Genomic DNA, 18,737 nt, shown 5'->3' on the forward strand with positions numbered 1-18,737 from the left:
ACCTATTCTTTAGGCAAGAAAAATGTAAGCGTATTTACTAAATAATAATTCCATAATTAAATGTATTTATTTTGTGTGTTCAGAAATATTTGCTCCAGATTTTCGACATGAACTCAAATCTTCTCTGAAGAATAAGTTCCAGTGTGTGTTTGAGGGGGTTGCTAGAACAGGAAACCCAACCCTTCTGAATCAGATCTACACAGAGCTCTACATCACAGAGGGAGAGACTACAGAGGTCAATGAAGAATATGAGGTCAGACAGATTGAAACAGCATCTAGGAAACCAGACAGACCAGAAACAACAATTAAACAAGAAGACATCTTTAAAGCCTCACTTGGAAGAGAACAACCAGTCAGGACAGTGTTGACAAAGGGAGTGGCTGGCATTGGGAAAACAGTCCTAACACAGAAGTTCAGTCTTGACTGGGCTGAAGGCAAAGCCAACCAGGACATCCAGCTCATATTTCCATTCACTTTCAGAGAGCTGAATGTGCTTAAAGAGGAAAAGTTCAGCTTGGTGGAACTTGTTCATCACTTCTTTACTGAAACCAAACAAGCAGGAATCTGCAGCTTTGAAGACTTCCAGGTTGTTTTTATCTTAGATAGTCTGGATGAGTGTCGACTTCCTCTGGACTTCCACAAAGCTACAATCCTAACTGACCCTAGAAAGTCCACCACGGTGGATGTGCTGTTGATTAACCTCATTAGGGGGAATCTTCTTCCCTCTGCTCGCCTCTGGATAACCACACGACCTGCAGCAGCCAATCAGATCCCTCCTGAATGTGTTGACATTGTAACAGAGATCAGGGGGTTCAATGACTCACAGAAGGAGGAGTACTTCAGGAAAAGATTCAGAGATGAACAGCAAGCCAGCAGGATATTCTCCCACATCAAGACATCAAGAAGTGTCCACATCATGTGTCACATCCCAGTCTTCTGCTGGATCACTGCTACAGTTCTGGAGGATGTGCTGAGAACCAGAGAGGGAGGAGAGCTGCCCAAGACCCTGACTCAGATGTACATCCACTTCCTGGTGGTTCAGGTCAAAGTGAAAAAAGTCAAGTATGATGGAGGATCTGAGACAGATCCACACTGGAGTCAAGAGAGCAGGAAGATGATTGAGTCTCTGGGAAAACTGGCTTTTGAGCAGCTGAAGAAAGGAAACCTGATCTTCTATGAATCAGACCTGACAGAGTGTGGCATCGATATCAGAGCAGCCTCAGTGTACTCAGGAGTGTTCACACAGATCTTTATAGAGGAGAGAGGACTGTACCAGAATAAGGTGTTCTGCTTTGTTCATCTCAGTGTTCAGGAGTTTCTGGCTGCTCTTCATGTCCACCTGACATTTATTAACTCTGGAGTTAATCTGCTGGACGAGCAACAAAAATCATCGCATCAGTGTGAAACAGATGAATACTTCTATGAGACTGCTGTGGACAAGGCCTTACAGAGTCCAAATGGACACTTGGACTTGTTCCTCCGTTTCCTCATGGGTCTTTCAATTCAGACCAATCAGACTCTCCTACAAGGCCTGCTGACACAGACAGAAAGTGGCTCACAGACCAATCAGGGAACAGTTCAGTATATCAAGAAGAAGCTCAGTGAGAATCTGTCTGCAGAGAAAAATATCAATCTGTTCCACTGTTTAAATGAACTGAATGATTGTTCTCTAGTGGAGGAGATCCAACAGTCCCTGAGATCGGGAGATCTCTCTGCAGATAAACTGTCTCCTGCTCAGTGGTCAGCTCTGGTCTTCATCTTATTGTCATCAGAAAAAGATATGAATGTGTTTGACCTGAAGAAATACTCTGCTTCAGAGGAAGCTCTTCTAAGGCTGCTGCCCGTGGTCAAAGCCTCCAGCAAAGCTCTGTAAGTAAAATGGACTCATCTGTGTCTGTTTAAAATGTTTATTCTACTTACCTGAACAAAACAGAACAACAAAAAAAGAAAACAAAACACAGACTGTGCCTAGTGTGCCTGTGTCAGTGGGTACTACACAAGTATGACTAAATCTACCAGCTCCTCACTGGTTTAGATTTAATTATATAGGCATAGTTGTGTTTTTACTGGGCAAATTTAAGGTGTTTTATATTTGACAAATTTGAGACATGTTTTAATTTATTTTAAATAACCAAGAACTGTAGTACACACTCTGTTTTCCTTTAATACGTTCAATATTAAGTGATTTAATTTAACCACTATTATCATTGTTTTTCAGACTTAGTGGCTGTGACCTCTCAGAGAGAAGCTGTGATGCTCTGTCCTCACTTCTCAGTTCCCCGCCCATTAGTCTGAGAGAGCTGGACCTGAGTAACAACAACTTGCGGGATTCAGTAGTGAAGCTTTTGTCTGTTGGCCTCAAGAGTCCATACTGGAAACTGGAAACTCTCAGGTCAGGTTTCAGACTTTTACACTGATTACCACTTAAAATCTGAACCATATTAGTGCATAAGCCACTACCTGTACAGAATTCTTTAGTCACTTTGAATTAAATTTGGTTGGAATATTGTCTGAAAAGGTTTTTCTTCTTCAAATTCTTTTGTTTTTGAACTGGTAACAATTACTGATATGCATGACACTGGTTTGAACATACACCAGTTACCAGGCTAGTTTAAACCCAGAGAATTACATGTCCAGGTGTATTTCTATTTTTTACTCTTTTCACTCTTTGCAACGAAATATTCTGGAATTTTAAAATATATATTTTCAAAGTCTTTCTGTGTGGAGTTTGCATGTTCTCCCTGGGTCCTCCAGCTTCCTCCTATAGTCCATAGACATTCACTTTGTGGGGATAGGTTAATTTGAAAATTGCTCATAGGTGTGAATGTGGGAGTGAATGTGAGTGCAAATGGTTGTCTATGTCTATGGTCAGGTCATAGACTGGTGACCTGTCCAGGGTGTACCCCGCCTCTCGCCCTAAGACAGCTGGGATAGGCTCCATCCACCCCCCACGACCCTGAAAAGAATAAGCAGACGCAAATGCATAGATGGACTTTCAAAGGTTGATTTCTCAAAATGAGAGTATTGGGAATTTAATGTCACAGCAATTAATGTTGACTGTGATATACTTCACACCCTGCAAATCTCAATTAGATGGAAGTGATTTGACTTTGTTTTTCTTCGATGCCATGTGTCACCACAATTTATAGACGCTACCTAAACTTTACTTTCACACAGGTAGATTGTCTTGTTAATAGTACTGAAACTTCATGGATGGATAACACATGAGGATTAGACTGAGTTAAACACTGAGCAGAACCCATATTAATAAACGAAGACTAATTCATTTCAAAGTTTCCTTCTTATTCCTTAGTCCTATAAGTATATTTATTCTTGACTTTCACAATCCATTGCAGCCAACACATCCTACACTAATGCTAACTCCGAGTTGTTCCCTATAATTGCAACCCCTTTACCTTAAATATAAAATGAACATCACAAACACATCAAATATTAACTGTTCTCTGGGTCTATTTATTTTTGTCGCAAGTTTGCCACAGTCTACAAATCAAAGTAATATATCCAGTCAGCCCTTTTATGGTAATGCAAGGCCTGTTCCGATATCATTTTAAATCAAATAATCATCAATTGTTTTCTTAGCTCACAAGGGTTTAACTTATAAGCGCCTTGAGGCGACTTTTGTTGTGATTTGGTGCTATATAAATAAAATTGAATTGAATTGAACTTATTGCCTTTGGAATAGTTTGAAATCGTTACTGAAGTTACAACCAAAAAATAAAAATCTGAAATTGAATGAGTATTTAGTACGAGGGTGACTACCTTTAGCTTGATGTTTAAGAATGTATTAATTTTTGGTTTTTAATTTATACTTATTCTAGATGGCATTACCTCAGCTTCTGGTAACATTGTCATGAAACTTGAATACACTTTTTTAATGATATGTTCTTTGATGTGCACATTTAACAAATAACTGGAATTGCTCTATTTAATGTTTCTATAATTAGAAACAAAGTCTCAGAGTAGTGCTGATGGGTAGCATTTATTGCTTTGAGGTTAAACTGCTTTAAAAGCTCCCTGAAGAGTCTTTAGCTTAAGCAAAACCTTCCAGTGGGAGTACTGAGAGTGACTAGAAAGAGAGAGATCAAATTTTATCCATATTGGCTTTTCATCAGTGGCTTCCTGCTATATCCAGAGCAACAACTTCTTCTCATTTACAACAGCAAAAATAAACATTAACACATCACCAACTTTCTAAGTAAATATATTTCTATTTGGTGCTGTTGACATGAAATTATCACCAGATGTCAGCAACAAACAAAGAAATCAAACCATAGATGGCCATTAATTATGTGTGACAATGAGAAATGATACAGGGAAAAAAGTATTGAATACATGAAGCAAAGGAGGTGTAAAAAGGCATGGAACATCATGGTAATTAGAAAGCAATCTTTCCACTCAATGCAAGTTAATATGATTTGTCAGGGTCACAACTGATGGCCTATGTGTCTCATAACCAAGGTGTCACACAAGAAAAATATCACTATGTGTATAACTGATGAGATCTCTCAAGACCTTCACAATTGCTGCAAAGCATACTGATGGTATAGGCTAAGGAAGAATTTCTGAACTACAGAAGGTTCCAGTGAGCTCTGTTGGCGTCATAATCCAGAAGTAGAAAGAACATAATTTCAAAATAAACTGACAATGACAAGGTGCTCCCCACAAATGCCAGACAGACAAGTGAAAAGAATTATCCAAGATCCAAGAACCACTTGTGAGGAGATACTGAAAGACCTGGAAACAGCAGGTATAATTGTTGCTAAGAAAAGTAATTCACTCAACCACCATGGCCTATTAGCACTCTGATCGTGCAAGAATCCATTACTGAAGAAACACCATGATTTAAAGTTTGCTGAAAAATATTTAGACAAGCCTGTGAAATACTAGGAGAATATAGTCTGTTCAGATTGGACCTAAATTAAAATCTTTGGATGCCATAGTATTTCACTGTATTTCACCCCCAAAACACCAGCAGTGACGTTTGGATGTGGGAACATCATAGTGTATTGGTATTTTTCAGCACAGGGCACTTGCATGCTTCATATACTTGAAGGAAGGATGTTTGGAAAAATGCAACGAGACATTCTTGATAAAAATCTGTTGCCATCTACCAGGATGATGAAAATGAAATGAGTGTGGATGTTTCAGTCAAGGAAACTCTCAATTGTTTTCAGAGAAAGAAAGTAAAGATTGGCCCAGCCAATCACCCAAACTGAATCCAACTGAAAATCTATAGCAAGATCTAAAGGTCAGAGTTCGTAGATTGGAGCCTTCCAGATTTAAAGATTATTTTTGATGAAGAACCACACCTGAACGATGCATATGTGACTAATTTCTCCATACAGGAGGCATCTTGAAGTTGTCACCGCCAACAAAAGCTTTTAGACAAAAAAAAAAGAAAAAAAAGAAAAAAAGAAGAAGAACTCTTACTAAAATTTTCAACACTAGAAAACATTTTTCCTGTGTCCTTAAATTAAGTTTATTACACAAAACTTGATTTAAGGACATCTATGGTTTAATTTCTTTGCAAGTGTGGATTGGATGGGTTATTACACATATCTTTTGAGAATTTCATGCCAATAGCACCTTTAGAAATAACTTTACTTAGAAAATTGGTGCTGTGTTCGGTACTTACTTTATCCATTCAAATAGAGCACTTGACACTAAGACTGCAGACTTACTTATGGCTGTTAGAATTTGTATAACTAGGATAGAGATCTCTCTTCTATGGAACCAGAAGTTCAGAAAAAAGACGCCCTTCATACTTATAGTTTACAGTTAGGACTGGATCAGGTGACTGAACCACATTTTAGCCATGCTAGAATAAACGCCTTACACCTTACACAATTTAACAACTTGAAACAGCTGTTGTTGTCTGTTGCATGTGGTCACTATAAATAAAGATACATTGATTTAATGGATGAAAATGAATATGGATGTGTTTTTTAGAAAAACTAAAAAACATTTAAAATAAAGTGTTCACAGATGGATTGTTATTTTTGTGTGTCTGCAGTCTTTCAGGCTGTCTGATCACAGAGGAAGGCTGTACTTCTATAGCTTCAGCTCTGAGCTCCAACCCCTCAAATCTGAGAGAGCTGGACCTGAGCTACAATCATCCTGGAGACTCAGGAATGAAGCTGCTAAAGGATCTACACTTGAGCCTGGACACTCTCAGGTATGGAAAGAATATCTGATAGAGGAGAAAGAGCTGGAAACATTTTCTGTGTACTTCACTTAGCTCTTGTTTGTTTCATGTAGATGTGACATGAACAATAACACACTGAGAACAATCTTTCCTTTGCTTACAACAAAAACACCAGTCTAACTGAACAATAACAAGAGGTATTTATGTAGGTGGGTGCCATTTATTCATCATTTTGATCTCTGTAGGTTTAACTATTAACTCATTTTCAGTATTTCTGTATTCTTTGTATAGAGACAGGTTTACGGCCTGTTTATCCTAGCAGAAAGACTGTACGCAGGGGAAACCTTCAGCCTGGCTTGATCAAAAATAAATCATTAGAAAAGGTTTATAATTAAAACTGTGGTAGAACCTGACAAGCACCAGGCATTTTTTCTGTACATTTTAGAGCATGCAAGCTTGCAGAATTAAAAAAAAAAGTTTTTATTCATAGCACTTTTTATGAACAAACGGCAGTGTTTTTCTAAATTAGTGCACAACATAGAATAATGTTATTTAAAGCAACACAAAAATAAAAAGTTAAATTAAATGAAATAAACAGCTGAACTGAACAAAACAGGAATTTAAAATTGGCACAGAAGCCATTTTAAGCTAGATATCGTGATCAACAGCAATCATCAACACTTCAGTTCACTATTTCAATGCAGTGCATCAAAGTAAGTAATTTTATTTTCACTTGATTATTTGAACTACAGTTATAACCAAATTAAAGCAGTAATATAATATATTTTTTAATTTTGCTTAACAGATGCCAAAGAAATCAGTGGTAAACAAAACTGCAGTGTTGGAAGTCCTTGGTGCTTCAAAAGAAGCAGTCAAAAAAAATGAAACATTTCAACTCCAAGTGTTGAAATATGGCAAAATCTGTGCAAAGAACTTGGTGAAAAGATGACGCCAATAGCTCTTTACACTTTTGTTAAATTAAACACAACGTTTGATCAAATCTAAGCAATCATTCAGATGCTGAAGCTTAGATAAATCCTCGGGCATAAAAGAAACGTACAACTGAATATCATCAGCATAACAGTGATAAGAAATGTCCTCAAAAGAGCCCATTATATGCTATATTAAAAACAATAAAGGCCCCAAAACTGACCCTTGAGAGACACCATAAGTAAGGGAGGTAGAGGATGACCTAAAATCGGAGACTGCCACAGAAAAGGATTGGTGATGGAGATAAGAGGAGAACCCCTCTAATGCAGTTCCAGATTCACCAACCCAATTTTTCAGCCTTTCAATGAGGATGTGATGGTCAACTGTGTCGAAAGCTGATGTGAGGTCCAACATGAGTAGAACAGAGCATTTTCCTGCATCATTATTCATCAAGATAAAAGTGGGAGAATAGCAGCGTTTTTAAAATGAACCGGAACTATACCAGATGCCAGTGAAGAGTTGATTAAAGTCAGCACACATGGGCCAATAGACTGGAAGACATTTTTGAATAATGATGCAGGTACAATGTCAAGTGAACAGGAGGATGCTTTCACAGAATTCACTAATTTCACTAACTCAGGTAGTGAAACAGGAGAGAAAGTATCCAAGATAATGGGCCGAGATGGGGTAGAGATCGAGATAACAGGTGCTGAGTGTGTAAAATTGATTCTCACGTTATGAATTTTTGCAAGCAGAAAAGAGAGAAAATTTTCACAGTCCTCGTTAGAAAAAATAGGGGCTGCAGGCAGAACAGAATGTCACTTATGGTGTTGAATAGCACCTTAAGATTGCCTCTGCTCTTTGTAACCAAGTGTGAGAAATGGGCAGCCCTCGCATCTCCGATCGCATTATTAAAAGAAGCTAAAAGGTCCTTAAGATAGAGGAGGTGAACATTTAGATGAGTTTTCCTCCACCTGCGCTCCGCTTTACGACAATCACATTTTAGACAACGAATACTGTCATTTAGCCAAGGAGGAGATTTGGAGGCAGAAACACTCCTCGTCTTAACCGGACAAATTTCATCTAAAATAGAAAGGCAATAATTATTAAAAAGACTGGTTGAGAAATCAATACCATTTTGAGGAGATAGCTGTAAGTTAAAAGCATCCACAAATTTCTCTGCTGAGGAGGAGTTTAAGATGCGAGAGCTAACCATCCGTATAACGGGGGACAAAGGCTCATTAAAAGAAAAGTTAAAAATAATAACATAGTGATCAGAAATAAAAATGTCCTCAGAGCAAATAAAATCATTATTTAAACCCAAAGTAAAAAAAACAAGGTCCAGTGTGTGACCTTTGCTGTGAAAAGAAGCAGAAGTTGCTGGACAGGATGGTAAAGCTTCAGAATCCACACCAGGCCTCCACAAACTGGAGAGGTCTTGCAGTCCCACCAAAGAAGAGGAAATTGACTTCATACTTCTCCCTTGGTCCTGAATGGCTCCACTCAGATCCAGTAAAAAAAGAAAGAAGTAAAAATGGAAATAATCAACAGCCAGTCAAGCTTGGCAAAGGACAGCACTGTTTCATGAACACCTGTGCCTTTGATGCCTTCTGTAAAAGTCTGTGCTCTGCTTTCTGTGACAGTCTCTCTGCTCAAAACATGTTGAATAGTTCAGAGGAGAATACAGTATTCCAGCTTGTGAAATCCCTTGCTTAAAAGGGTGTCATTCAACATACCTATTCTTTGAGGGCAGAGGTTCTGAGGTCAATATTCTGCCCTGTTCAGTTGAAGACTGGTGTGCATCATGTTGATGCACAGTGCCATGTGTCCACAGTAATTCAGAAAACAATGACAGAAAATCAAAGTGTTAACTTCACTCACATTGAACAGTCTATTTTGCATACTGTGTTTATACACAGATCAGGCACAACATCATAACCACTAACAGCTAAAGTGAATAACACTAACCTGTTAGTTGGTGGGATACATTAGGGAGCAAGTGAATACCTTGTCCTCAACATTGACTTAGAAGCAGGAAAAATGGGCAAATTTAAAGATTTGAGTGAGTTTGACAATGGCCAAATTGTGATGGCTGGATGACTGGATCAGAGCATTTTCAAACCTGCAGCTCTTATTATGAGTTCCCAGTCTGCAGTGGTCAGTATCTATAAAAAGTGGTCCAGGGAACAGTGGTAAATCAGTGACAGGGTTATGAGTGACCAAGGCTCACTGATGCACATGTGGAGCAAAGGCTGGGCCCTGTGGTCCCATGAATTTCAACTTAATATTAATGAATTATGAATTAATTACATCATTACAAAGAAACCTTCCAATTCCACAGACTAATTTCAGTTCAGATGAACATTACACTAACTCACAGAGTTATTTAATCTAGAAATGTCAATCAGACTGACTTGATAATAAGCAACTCCATGCATCGATTCCCATGCCACCCCTCATCCCCACTCAGCTTTTCAGATCACAGCTTCCAACATTTGCTTCAGACTACATCCCCAAGGTGAATAAAACACCATCAGCAGTGAGCTCTGTAGATCGGGTCGGAGGGGATGTGGTGGATTTCTAAAAGCCTGAATCCACATCATTTCACCCTGAAGAAATTCAGCAAAATTGTTAAAATGTGTGACCTGACAGAACCCAATGAGATGCTGAGGGACTGTTTCGAAACCACAAACTGGTAGACTGGTAAAGAGGGCCAGCTTTGTCCTGCCCAGTCACCTACACCCATAGAGCCCCATTATTTACCTTTTTCTGATTTTACTTTTCTAATATATCTCTAATTGCTGCTGTAACTAGTAGTCTTTCTTCAGCGTGGCATTAAATCATTTCTGTATCGATGTGTATTTCTATCCAGGAACAGTTGAAATCAACAGTAATTTAATCCACTTGATTCATTTAATCAGTAATAAAATATACCAAAATGTCAGATTGAAAATCTGATTACTTATGTAATATCTAAACTTATTTGACCAGGTTATATTTAAGAGAAGTAATAAAAGCAAAAAAACATAACGGTCTGATTGAAGATACTTACATGACAACCACAGGAAGGGACTTTAGAGACATTTTCTTTAAATGTGTCAAAATGTTTGACTGTTCCAACGTAGAAAATGAACCTCAGTTTGATTTAAATGAACTAAATAATGCAATTTAAAAATGAAAAAATAAAAACTTAACAATGTGTATGAGAGCAATGTAATGTCCATGTGTGCATGCTGAAAGAGACTCTGCTGGTCTGATCCCCCTCCTCCTTTCAGGGTGGAGCCTGCTGGAGTCCGATGGTTGACACCAGGTCTGAGGAAGTGTAAGTGTGTTTTTAATGTGATTCATTAAAAACATTCAACCATCTTCAAACTGTCACATCACTCATTCACATCTCTGATGTCAGGAGTCATCATCAAAGTGTCAATCAATGATCAATAACTGCAGCTGGATTGTGTTTGTTCTCTCCATCAGATTCCTGTCAACTCACAATCGACAAAAACACAGTACACAGAAATCTCAAATTGTCTGACAACAACAGGAAGGTGACACATGTTGAGGAGGTTCATTCATATCCTGATCATCCAGACAGATTTGATTACCAGTATCCTCAACTGCTGTGTAGAGATGGTCTGACTGGTCGCTGTTACTGGGAGGTCGAGTGGAAAGTAGAGGTTCAAATATCGGTGAGCTATGGAACAATCCGAAGAAAAGGAGACAGTAAAGACTGTGTGTTTGGAAGGAATGATCAGTCCTGGAGTCTGTTCTCCTCTAATGTTAAGGGTTACTCTGTCGTTCACGGTAACAGAGAAACATATCTGTACCCCCCATCCTCCTCCTCCTCTGTCTCTAACAGAGTAGCAGTGTATGTGGATTATCCTGCTGGCACTCTGTCCTTCTACAGAGTCTCCTCTGACACTCTGATCCACCTCCACACCTTCAACACCACATTCACTGAACCTCTTTATCCTGGATTTACAGTCTGGTTTCCTGGTTCCTCAGTTACTCTGTGCTGAGTTGAGTGTAAAGAGGTTCCTCCTGTTAGAGAAACGCTCTGACTGTTGAACAGATAGTCTGTACATGTCTGTCTCTTTCACTCAGAAACACGTTTTCAGATTCATGGATTCAGTCAGTTAATGTTTTAAACAGTTTTAAATTATGGAATCACTGAACAGCAGTTACCCAAAAGATGAATTTACAAACTGCTCAGAGACATTCACACATTATTGTCTATGGTTACAAGTTTAATGAGCATCCAGGGCTCATTGTGATTTTTACTTTTGCTGTTAGAATGATGAAGCGATAGCTAGACTTTAGCTAGCCTGTAATGGCATTAAATGATCCTTTAGAAAACAGTTATAAATGTATTAGTTCTCAGCTTTGTACATTGCTGAATCATTATTTTGTCTTCCTGGTTTCCAGTTTTCTACTTTCATTGTAAGCCTGTTCAGTTTCCAATCTAAAAATAAAACTGTCTGACTAGCCTGCACGTTACAGTTTGACTTTCCTGTTTTATCAGCAGAAAAAATAGATAGATCGAATACTGGAGAGAAATAAAAAATGTAATCCGATCCATTAACTATCAGAAAAGCAAATCACAAAACTTGCAACATAGTGTAACCCAGCTTATGACCTTAGCACGTTGGAGGAGTATGCGTCATGTGATAGAGCGGCTGTGGCGTGCGAGACCTGTCGGCGGTCTGGTTGAGCATTTGGAGCCTTGCTACCAAACCGCCATTTCATCTCAGAGAAAGGTATCCCAGAGAAGTAAAGCAAGTGTGTAAGTTTATCTCTGAATGTTTGTAAAGCCTTCCCACGTTAAGCTTACCAACCGATATATGGACCGACTGTCTCTTCTTCTCTCCCCCTCCCTCACCTGTTACTATTTCAATCATGAAACTGATCAATGATCAGCTGATCGGCTTTTCTGTCGTGAGTCCCATCTCTTTTTTGTTTATTGCCCACTTTGCACCAGAAAACCAGCAGATAAACAATAATGGCACGTTTAATCTTGATAAGCTGTTGTTATAATTTATTTATTATTACTTTCTACATCTACACCTTTTCTACGTAGCTGACGGCTGGTAACTGTGCAGGGGCGGGTCTAGCAAAGTTTAGCCAGGGGGGCCGATAGGGCATTAACAGGGAAAGGTGGGCATAAAGAAATAATTTTCTTTCTTATTATCATTTAAAATGTCTAGCTTTTAATAAATAATTATCTGAATCTTACAACCAAAGTTTTCATCTGATGTAAAATGTATAGAAGTACATAGGGCTGGGCGATATGGCCTAAAATCCATATCGCGGTATAATTTGAAGCACGTGCGGTAACGATATATATCACGATATATTATTTTCTTCTGTATAATGTATTTTCCACACTATAAGGCACACTTAAAATCCTTTAATTTTCTCAAAAAACAAGAGTGTGCCTTATGTATGAATTCTGGTTGTGCTTAAGGACCTCGAACCGATTTGGGTGTGCAGAAATCTGTTAAAAAATGTTTTAGTACAACTTTGGTAAGCCGCACTGCTTGATGGATTGCCAGAGCATTACAGCTGCCGTAGTGAGGAGCTTCGCAGAGTAATCTGGGTCCAAAACTCCGTCCGTTTCAGGTCCCAAAGTCAAACGAACACAGAGAGTTAAAAACGGTCTAAATTCTTTCATCTTTAACAAAATCATCAGCGTTGCTGCTTTATCGGGTGTAACAATTAAGTTTAACATCCATGCATCCATGAAAACAGAATTTATTAAATTTAACGGAGTTAGAAGTTAACAGGAAGTTAGCTCGCTAGTTTCCACCTAAACATGACATACCATGTTCTGACTGAGATTTTTGAAACTAATTCAAATGTACAGCTCTGCTACAATGAAATGAAGACAGAAAACTAAACAGCAGTGCCGTTTGCAGGGTTATTGAAGTTGGACTACCTGGTATATAATGTTGTGCTACGTGATTGCTACACAGCTATGTTAGCATAACATTAGCACAGTGAAGCTGGAGGATGAACGCCAACTTTTTTTCCACTCGAAAGTTAACGTGAGGGATTCTGGTGGTCAGGGACAAATGCAATCGCATAGCAGGATGCTATACACGGGCCAAACTTCAGTCAGGAGAACAACTGAGATTATTCATCCACAATACGAGGTTAGTTATTAATATACTGCAACAACATGGGAACAGAGCAGCTGCAAGAGAATTCAACATTAATGAATCAACGTTACGGAAGTGGAGGAAGTGCAGTTTTTCGCTTTCCCCATATTTCAAAAGTGCTTCATCTCTTTGCTATGACTGTCACCCGACATAATTTGCAGATGATAATGGTTGTAGCCGCAGCTATGCTTTCGACCAAAACAGGCGCAGCTTGATGACATCATCAACATGTGCTATCTATCGTTTGCCAAATTTATATCGTTTCTATCATATATCGTTTATATCGCCCAGCCCTAGAAGTACATTATCGTATATAGTAACTATTAAGTCTAATATATACCCTAGTAAGCTACAGTACTTTTTCCTTTGGGAAGCTACCATCTGTGCAGTCTGCAATTCTGTTGAAGAAAGATGTTGAATCTATTTAATTATTGTAGAAAAATAATTGATTTCTGTGGATTTGTTTTACACATGCATGAAATTAAAGTCAGTTACATTGATTAAGCATCATGAGGCGGAGGGTGGGGGGTGGTTCCCTGTTTTGTTGTTGTTGTTGTTGTTTTTGCTGGGAGTTTGCAACCCTGTTAGTAAGGCTGTTTAATGTTTCTGTTAAGTACTCTTGAAAATACCAAAATAGGGAGGATGGTGTAGTTTTAAGTTTATTAGATTGATCAGTATTGATGAACTATGGAATATTTTGGGTGCAGTGTATTTTTTGGATAAAGGTTTAACAGAATAGCTTTAGTGTTTTGTTTTTTAAAACCTGAGTATGAACTTCTACAAAATGCAGCAAGATATTTAAAAAAAACAGTTTTATTCATTATAAAATACACTATCGGATTCATATCGGTATCGGCAGATATCCAAATTTGTGATATCAGTATCGGACATAAAACAGTGGTATCGTGCCATCTCTGTCTTATACATGTTCAAAATATGATGAATTTTCAGGGAATGCCTAAATGTAAAAGAGTTTGACTCCAAGTTGATAATTTGTCCCTTTCCCTTTGCATGTCAAATGTATAACTAAAGACAGTATTTTGGTTGGTGTAGCCTCACAACTGTAATGTACGGAGCCCCGCAAGGGACACTGGAGAAAAAAAATGAAGATGAACTTTTGCGAGATCCCGAGTTACTTTTGCGAGATCCTTTCCTTTGGAGGCTGCCAGGTCGAAGCTGACCGGGAGGTCAAGGCACGATGTTCTGGGAGTGCAGTGTTCTCGCCGGCTCTAGTGGGCCTCGACCTCCTGATCAGCTTCGACCTGGCAGCCTCCAAAGGATGGTGGCCATAGCTGGACTGGCCATCGGGCATACCGGGCCTTTGCCCGGTGGGCCGCTGGCGATTTTTTGTTTTTATGGGCCGATGGATTGGAAGGGTATATATAATGAAAGGTGTTGGATTGGCCAATTGGTCATGATCGACTCTGGGCTGGACCTAGGGCTGGGTATCGTCACTGATTTCTAGAATCGATTCAATTCCGATTCACAAGGTCCCGAATCGATTCGATCCACGATTCGATTTAATTCGATTTGATTCGATTTAAATCTGGGAAATTTTGACAGTCAGAGATATAATTCAGATCAGGACATTTACATATTTTTGTATCTATAAAAAGGAAGCTGACACTCTCAAGACTTTATCCAAGGTGTGAGCATCACAGCAGATGCCTTTGTGTCAAAGTAGCTGAAGATAAAACACAGAAAAACATGTAGGTGATTTTCCTGGCCTGGGATTTTATAAAAATATTCTGCAGTACATCAAAAACGAAAGAAAACCATTAATTAATCAACATTACCTCTGACGTTACAGCGGTTTTATTAGAGACATGGCTAAGCATTTTGCATTTTGAATAATTTTAAAAAGTTTCAATTTGTTCAGTATTGAACAGCAGAAATGAGGTTTTCTTTTCGGAAGAATGTAAAAGGGGAAAAAACAGCGGCCGACAGCGCTGTAAGCAACAGTAGACTTGTGTAACAAGCAAGCGAATAATGAAGAAAGCGAAACTGTTCGAGAGAGAGGGGGGGGGGAGAGGGAGAGAGAGAGAGCTGCGCATCGCAATGGAAGCAAAACAGTAAAAGAGTGAATTCATGACGATGTTTATGTGAAGCGTTTGGATCTTCTTTTGCTGCTGATTCGGTCAATATTGTTTGGAGAGAGATCAAACTAACAGCTTTAGAATCAGCGCATAAAGGGCGTGAACGCAAAGCGCGGACCCGGATCAGCGAGCTGTCGGCTTTCAGCCCCGACTGTGAGAAAGGCGACATCTAACTGATTCTGATCCGCGGGTCGCGCTGTGTGTTTAAGTCTATGTGCAGAATCCCTGTACCTGCTCTCATTTACTGTTTGGTGGTTCTTGAAATTTTGTGAGATGTCACCAGAGATTCTGGCATTTCGGACAAAATAAATTTATATTAAAAAATCGATTCAGGATTTTAATGAATCGATTTTACGTTATCCAAGCCAGAATCGATTTTAATCGATGAATCGATTATAAAAACCCACCCCTAGCTGGACCAATTACAGCCGAGGAGGCCGGATGCACCCTCCCCCTTTTTTTAGCAATCACGTGATTTTCGCGCGTTGCATGCCGGGAACTAGTGGCAAAACAATCCAAGTACCGCATCAAATGCAAGCATTTGCAGCACCGCAAAACGTTCATTCTCCGGTTCCAATACCTTCTTGTTTTTTCTTTGCCGCACAAAAAAGGAATGTACAAAACAAAAGGAGAACAATGCCGGTCCGTACAAAGACAGACGCGACGAAAAGACAAAGAAAAGATACGAGGAAAAAATCAAAGGTGTGAAAGGGTTAGACCCTTACGAGCACACAGAGGGACAAAGGACGTTAGCGTGCTGCCCAACTTTCACCACGCTCAGATTTATAATTATACGGTTCTTGGAGTGAGTGCATACACTCATGAAGTTTAGTAACTTCAGGTCACTGCAACAAGCCCAGGTACAGTTTACCGACGGATGGGTACAGGACCTTGAAATGCACCGTGTAGAACGAAAGACCATCGTACGAACGAAGGTAAGTTTACCAGTCTCACAAATCGTCGTCATAAATACACATTCGTTAACCGTTTATTAATATAACCTTTGAGCTCAACGGTAATTAATTAGTAGTGGAAATAATTTCTGGTAGCATTACAGAAATGTAGCAGTGACAATAATATTGTATGTTGTAATCGCACTGGACAATTAGTGATACAAAACAACTGTTTTATCCTGTGAATAAAAGTATATGTTTTTGTCAATGTACCATAATAACAGAAGCGAAACGCAATATTGTGTCAGGACAATTCACTATTTATGCACAATAAACAAAGGAGCATAGCGCAACAATTTCTGTTCAGTGCCAGACTTGCTTGTAACCTATTTCACCAATTATGTTAAGAAAAATGACGTATTAACTACTACAAAACTCTGACCTTTGTGGGAATGCTTGGAGCAGACTAACATGTGAGCTGGAGTGTTCTGAGACGTTATATTTGGTATATTCAGACCATCCGTCGGCTCTTACTTCGGAAACATGGCTTAAAAAATTTCTCTTCAACGACGTAATCCGATAAAAAAAGAAAACGATCTCTTTACCCGTGGCTGCCATGTGACCGGCTATTGAAGTTAATAATACAACAGCTTCTTGCTATTTTTTGGGTTTCTTTTTATCGCTGTGTAACTGAGTTCAATTGAAAGCCTGCGTGCGCTAGTACCTCTTGCCACAAGTTCCCAGAACCCTTTGCGGTTTTACCCCTGAATGACGTCACATTTTCAATCTTTATCCTGGTGGGCCGGTCTCTAGTCAAAATGCCCGGGCCGATTTTTTGTCCCAGTCCAGCCTTGATGGTGGCTAACAGATGTCTCCAAAAATGTCTGAGGACTTTTGCAAATATGTGATGTCTTGATAAACCAAGCAGATATTTGAAGTTTTCACAGCTACATTCTCGCCTGAAAATATTTTAAACATTTATTTTGTGACCCAGAAAGAGTAATATTAAAACTAAGTAGCTGCCGACATTGTTGGAAACTGGAATTGGCTTGACCGTGCTATGAATTCTAGGATAGCTTGGGCCACGAAGGATATACCCGACGCATCAGTCAAATTTGGGAAAATGAAAGATGCATTTGGAGCAGCCTTCGAATTGGGACAGCCTTCGTTGCCTGGCTGTGACATAATTGGCCTTCAAATGCGGCCTCCGAAGGATGATACGGCCTAAGTCGCAAAAGTTCATCTTCATGTTTTTTTTCTCCAATGTCCCTAAAACTAAATGGAGGGATAGTAACTGCATGTGTATATGTAAGTGTGTAAAAACTGCAGATAGTAAGATTAACAGAAACAGTATTTTGTCTGTATCTGCCAATTGTAGAAATTCATCTCATGTAAACAATAACATGGCACAAAGCGCAACGTCAAAAACAGCGCACACCTTTGACGTTGCGTGAGTAAATCTGTTTTACTCGTCCACACCTAAATGCAATAGCATTTAGGTGTCTGCATTTATGGTGATTTCCATCTGTCTGCGCTATGGCTGAGTAGACCTGCACTCACCATCATCCCAGAACTTTTCATCTGTACATAAATGAACATGAATGAAACAGCGATCTCTGTATGGAGACCAGTTCCAGGGGCAAACCTCTTTGCTGTCTCCTGCAGACATAATATATATTTATGAGTGATTCACTTTACACAGTTCAAATTTGGACAGGTTTTCTGCTTTTAGTATATGCAAGGCAATACATTCAACCAGTTGAAAAATTTCCACTTTCCTTGGTTTTGTCATGATTCGCTGTGTGGCAGGAAGGATTGGACCCAAATGCAGGACTCGTAGACGGGAGGTTAAACTTAAAGCGCAGCTGTATTGCTGAGAAAATAGACTTTACAAAAACAAACCAAAACCTCAAAGCAAAACTAGAAATTAAACTGGTAACAGGAACTAAGAAACCTACACTACAAACCTAACAGGAGTACAAGGGAAAAAAAACACAGCATGAAGAGGGTACAACACAATACAAGGTAAGGAAAACAGGGCTTAAATACACACTGGAGTAATCAGGGAATATAAGACAGGAGGGAAACACAGCTGAGAGAAATCAGACTTAACAAGACAAGGGAATCAAAACTAGACACATCGACACAGACTTTCAAAGTAAAACAAGAAACATGACAGGCAAAACTTAAAGCAAACACTATGACATCACAGACATGGGACCAGGGCAGGCACAGAGACATAGACTACACACAGAATAGAAGGGCTCAAAATACAAAAACAGAAACCAGAACACAGGATAATAATAATAATAACCAACAAAGTACAACAATAGAATCAGAATATAACCCATAATGCAAAATAAAACCAAAACATAAGAAACTCAAAATGCTGAGTCAAAATGACCCAGAACCATGACAGGTTTATTTTTATCATCTGGAAGAGCTTAAAGCATACAATTCAATTATTAATTAATACAGTTGTTACCCAGCCAACATT

General features: G+C 39.0%; 1 protein-coding gene across 9 annotated transcripts in view; it reads left to right on the forward strand.

The window, feature by feature from the left end:
- The window catches only part of LOC309700860 (protein NLRC3-like), a 57,850-nt gene that overhangs the window by 8,253 nt on the left and 30,860 nt on the right, over positions 1–18,737 (forward strand). For 8 of the 9 annotated variants that reach the window (XM_082524737.1, XM_082524738.1, XM_082524740.1 and 5 more), the window contains 5 exons: positions 84–1,869; positions 2,219–2,392; positions 6,035–6,196; positions 10,372–10,418; positions 10,571–11,585. In XM_082524737.1, the coding sequence (XP_082380863.1) occupies positions 84–1,869; positions 2,219–2,392; positions 6,035–6,196; positions 10,372–10,418; positions 10,571–11,112 (2,711 nt within the window). In that variant the 3' untranslated portion in view covers positions 11,113–11,585. Of the gene's footprint in view, positions 1–83; positions 1,870–2,218; positions 2,393–6,034; positions 6,197–10,371; positions 10,419–10,570; positions 11,586–18,737 lie in introns of those variants that run through there. The other variant, XM_082524745.1, reaches the window with a different exon arrangement.

Source organism: Aulonocara stuartgranti, assembly GCF_965226115.1.
Source record: "Aulonocara stuartgranti genome assembly, chromosome: 23".
NCBI classification, from domain to species: domain Eukaryota; kingdom Metazoa; phylum Chordata; class Actinopteri; order Cichliformes; family Cichlidae; genus Aulonocara; species Aulonocara stuartgranti.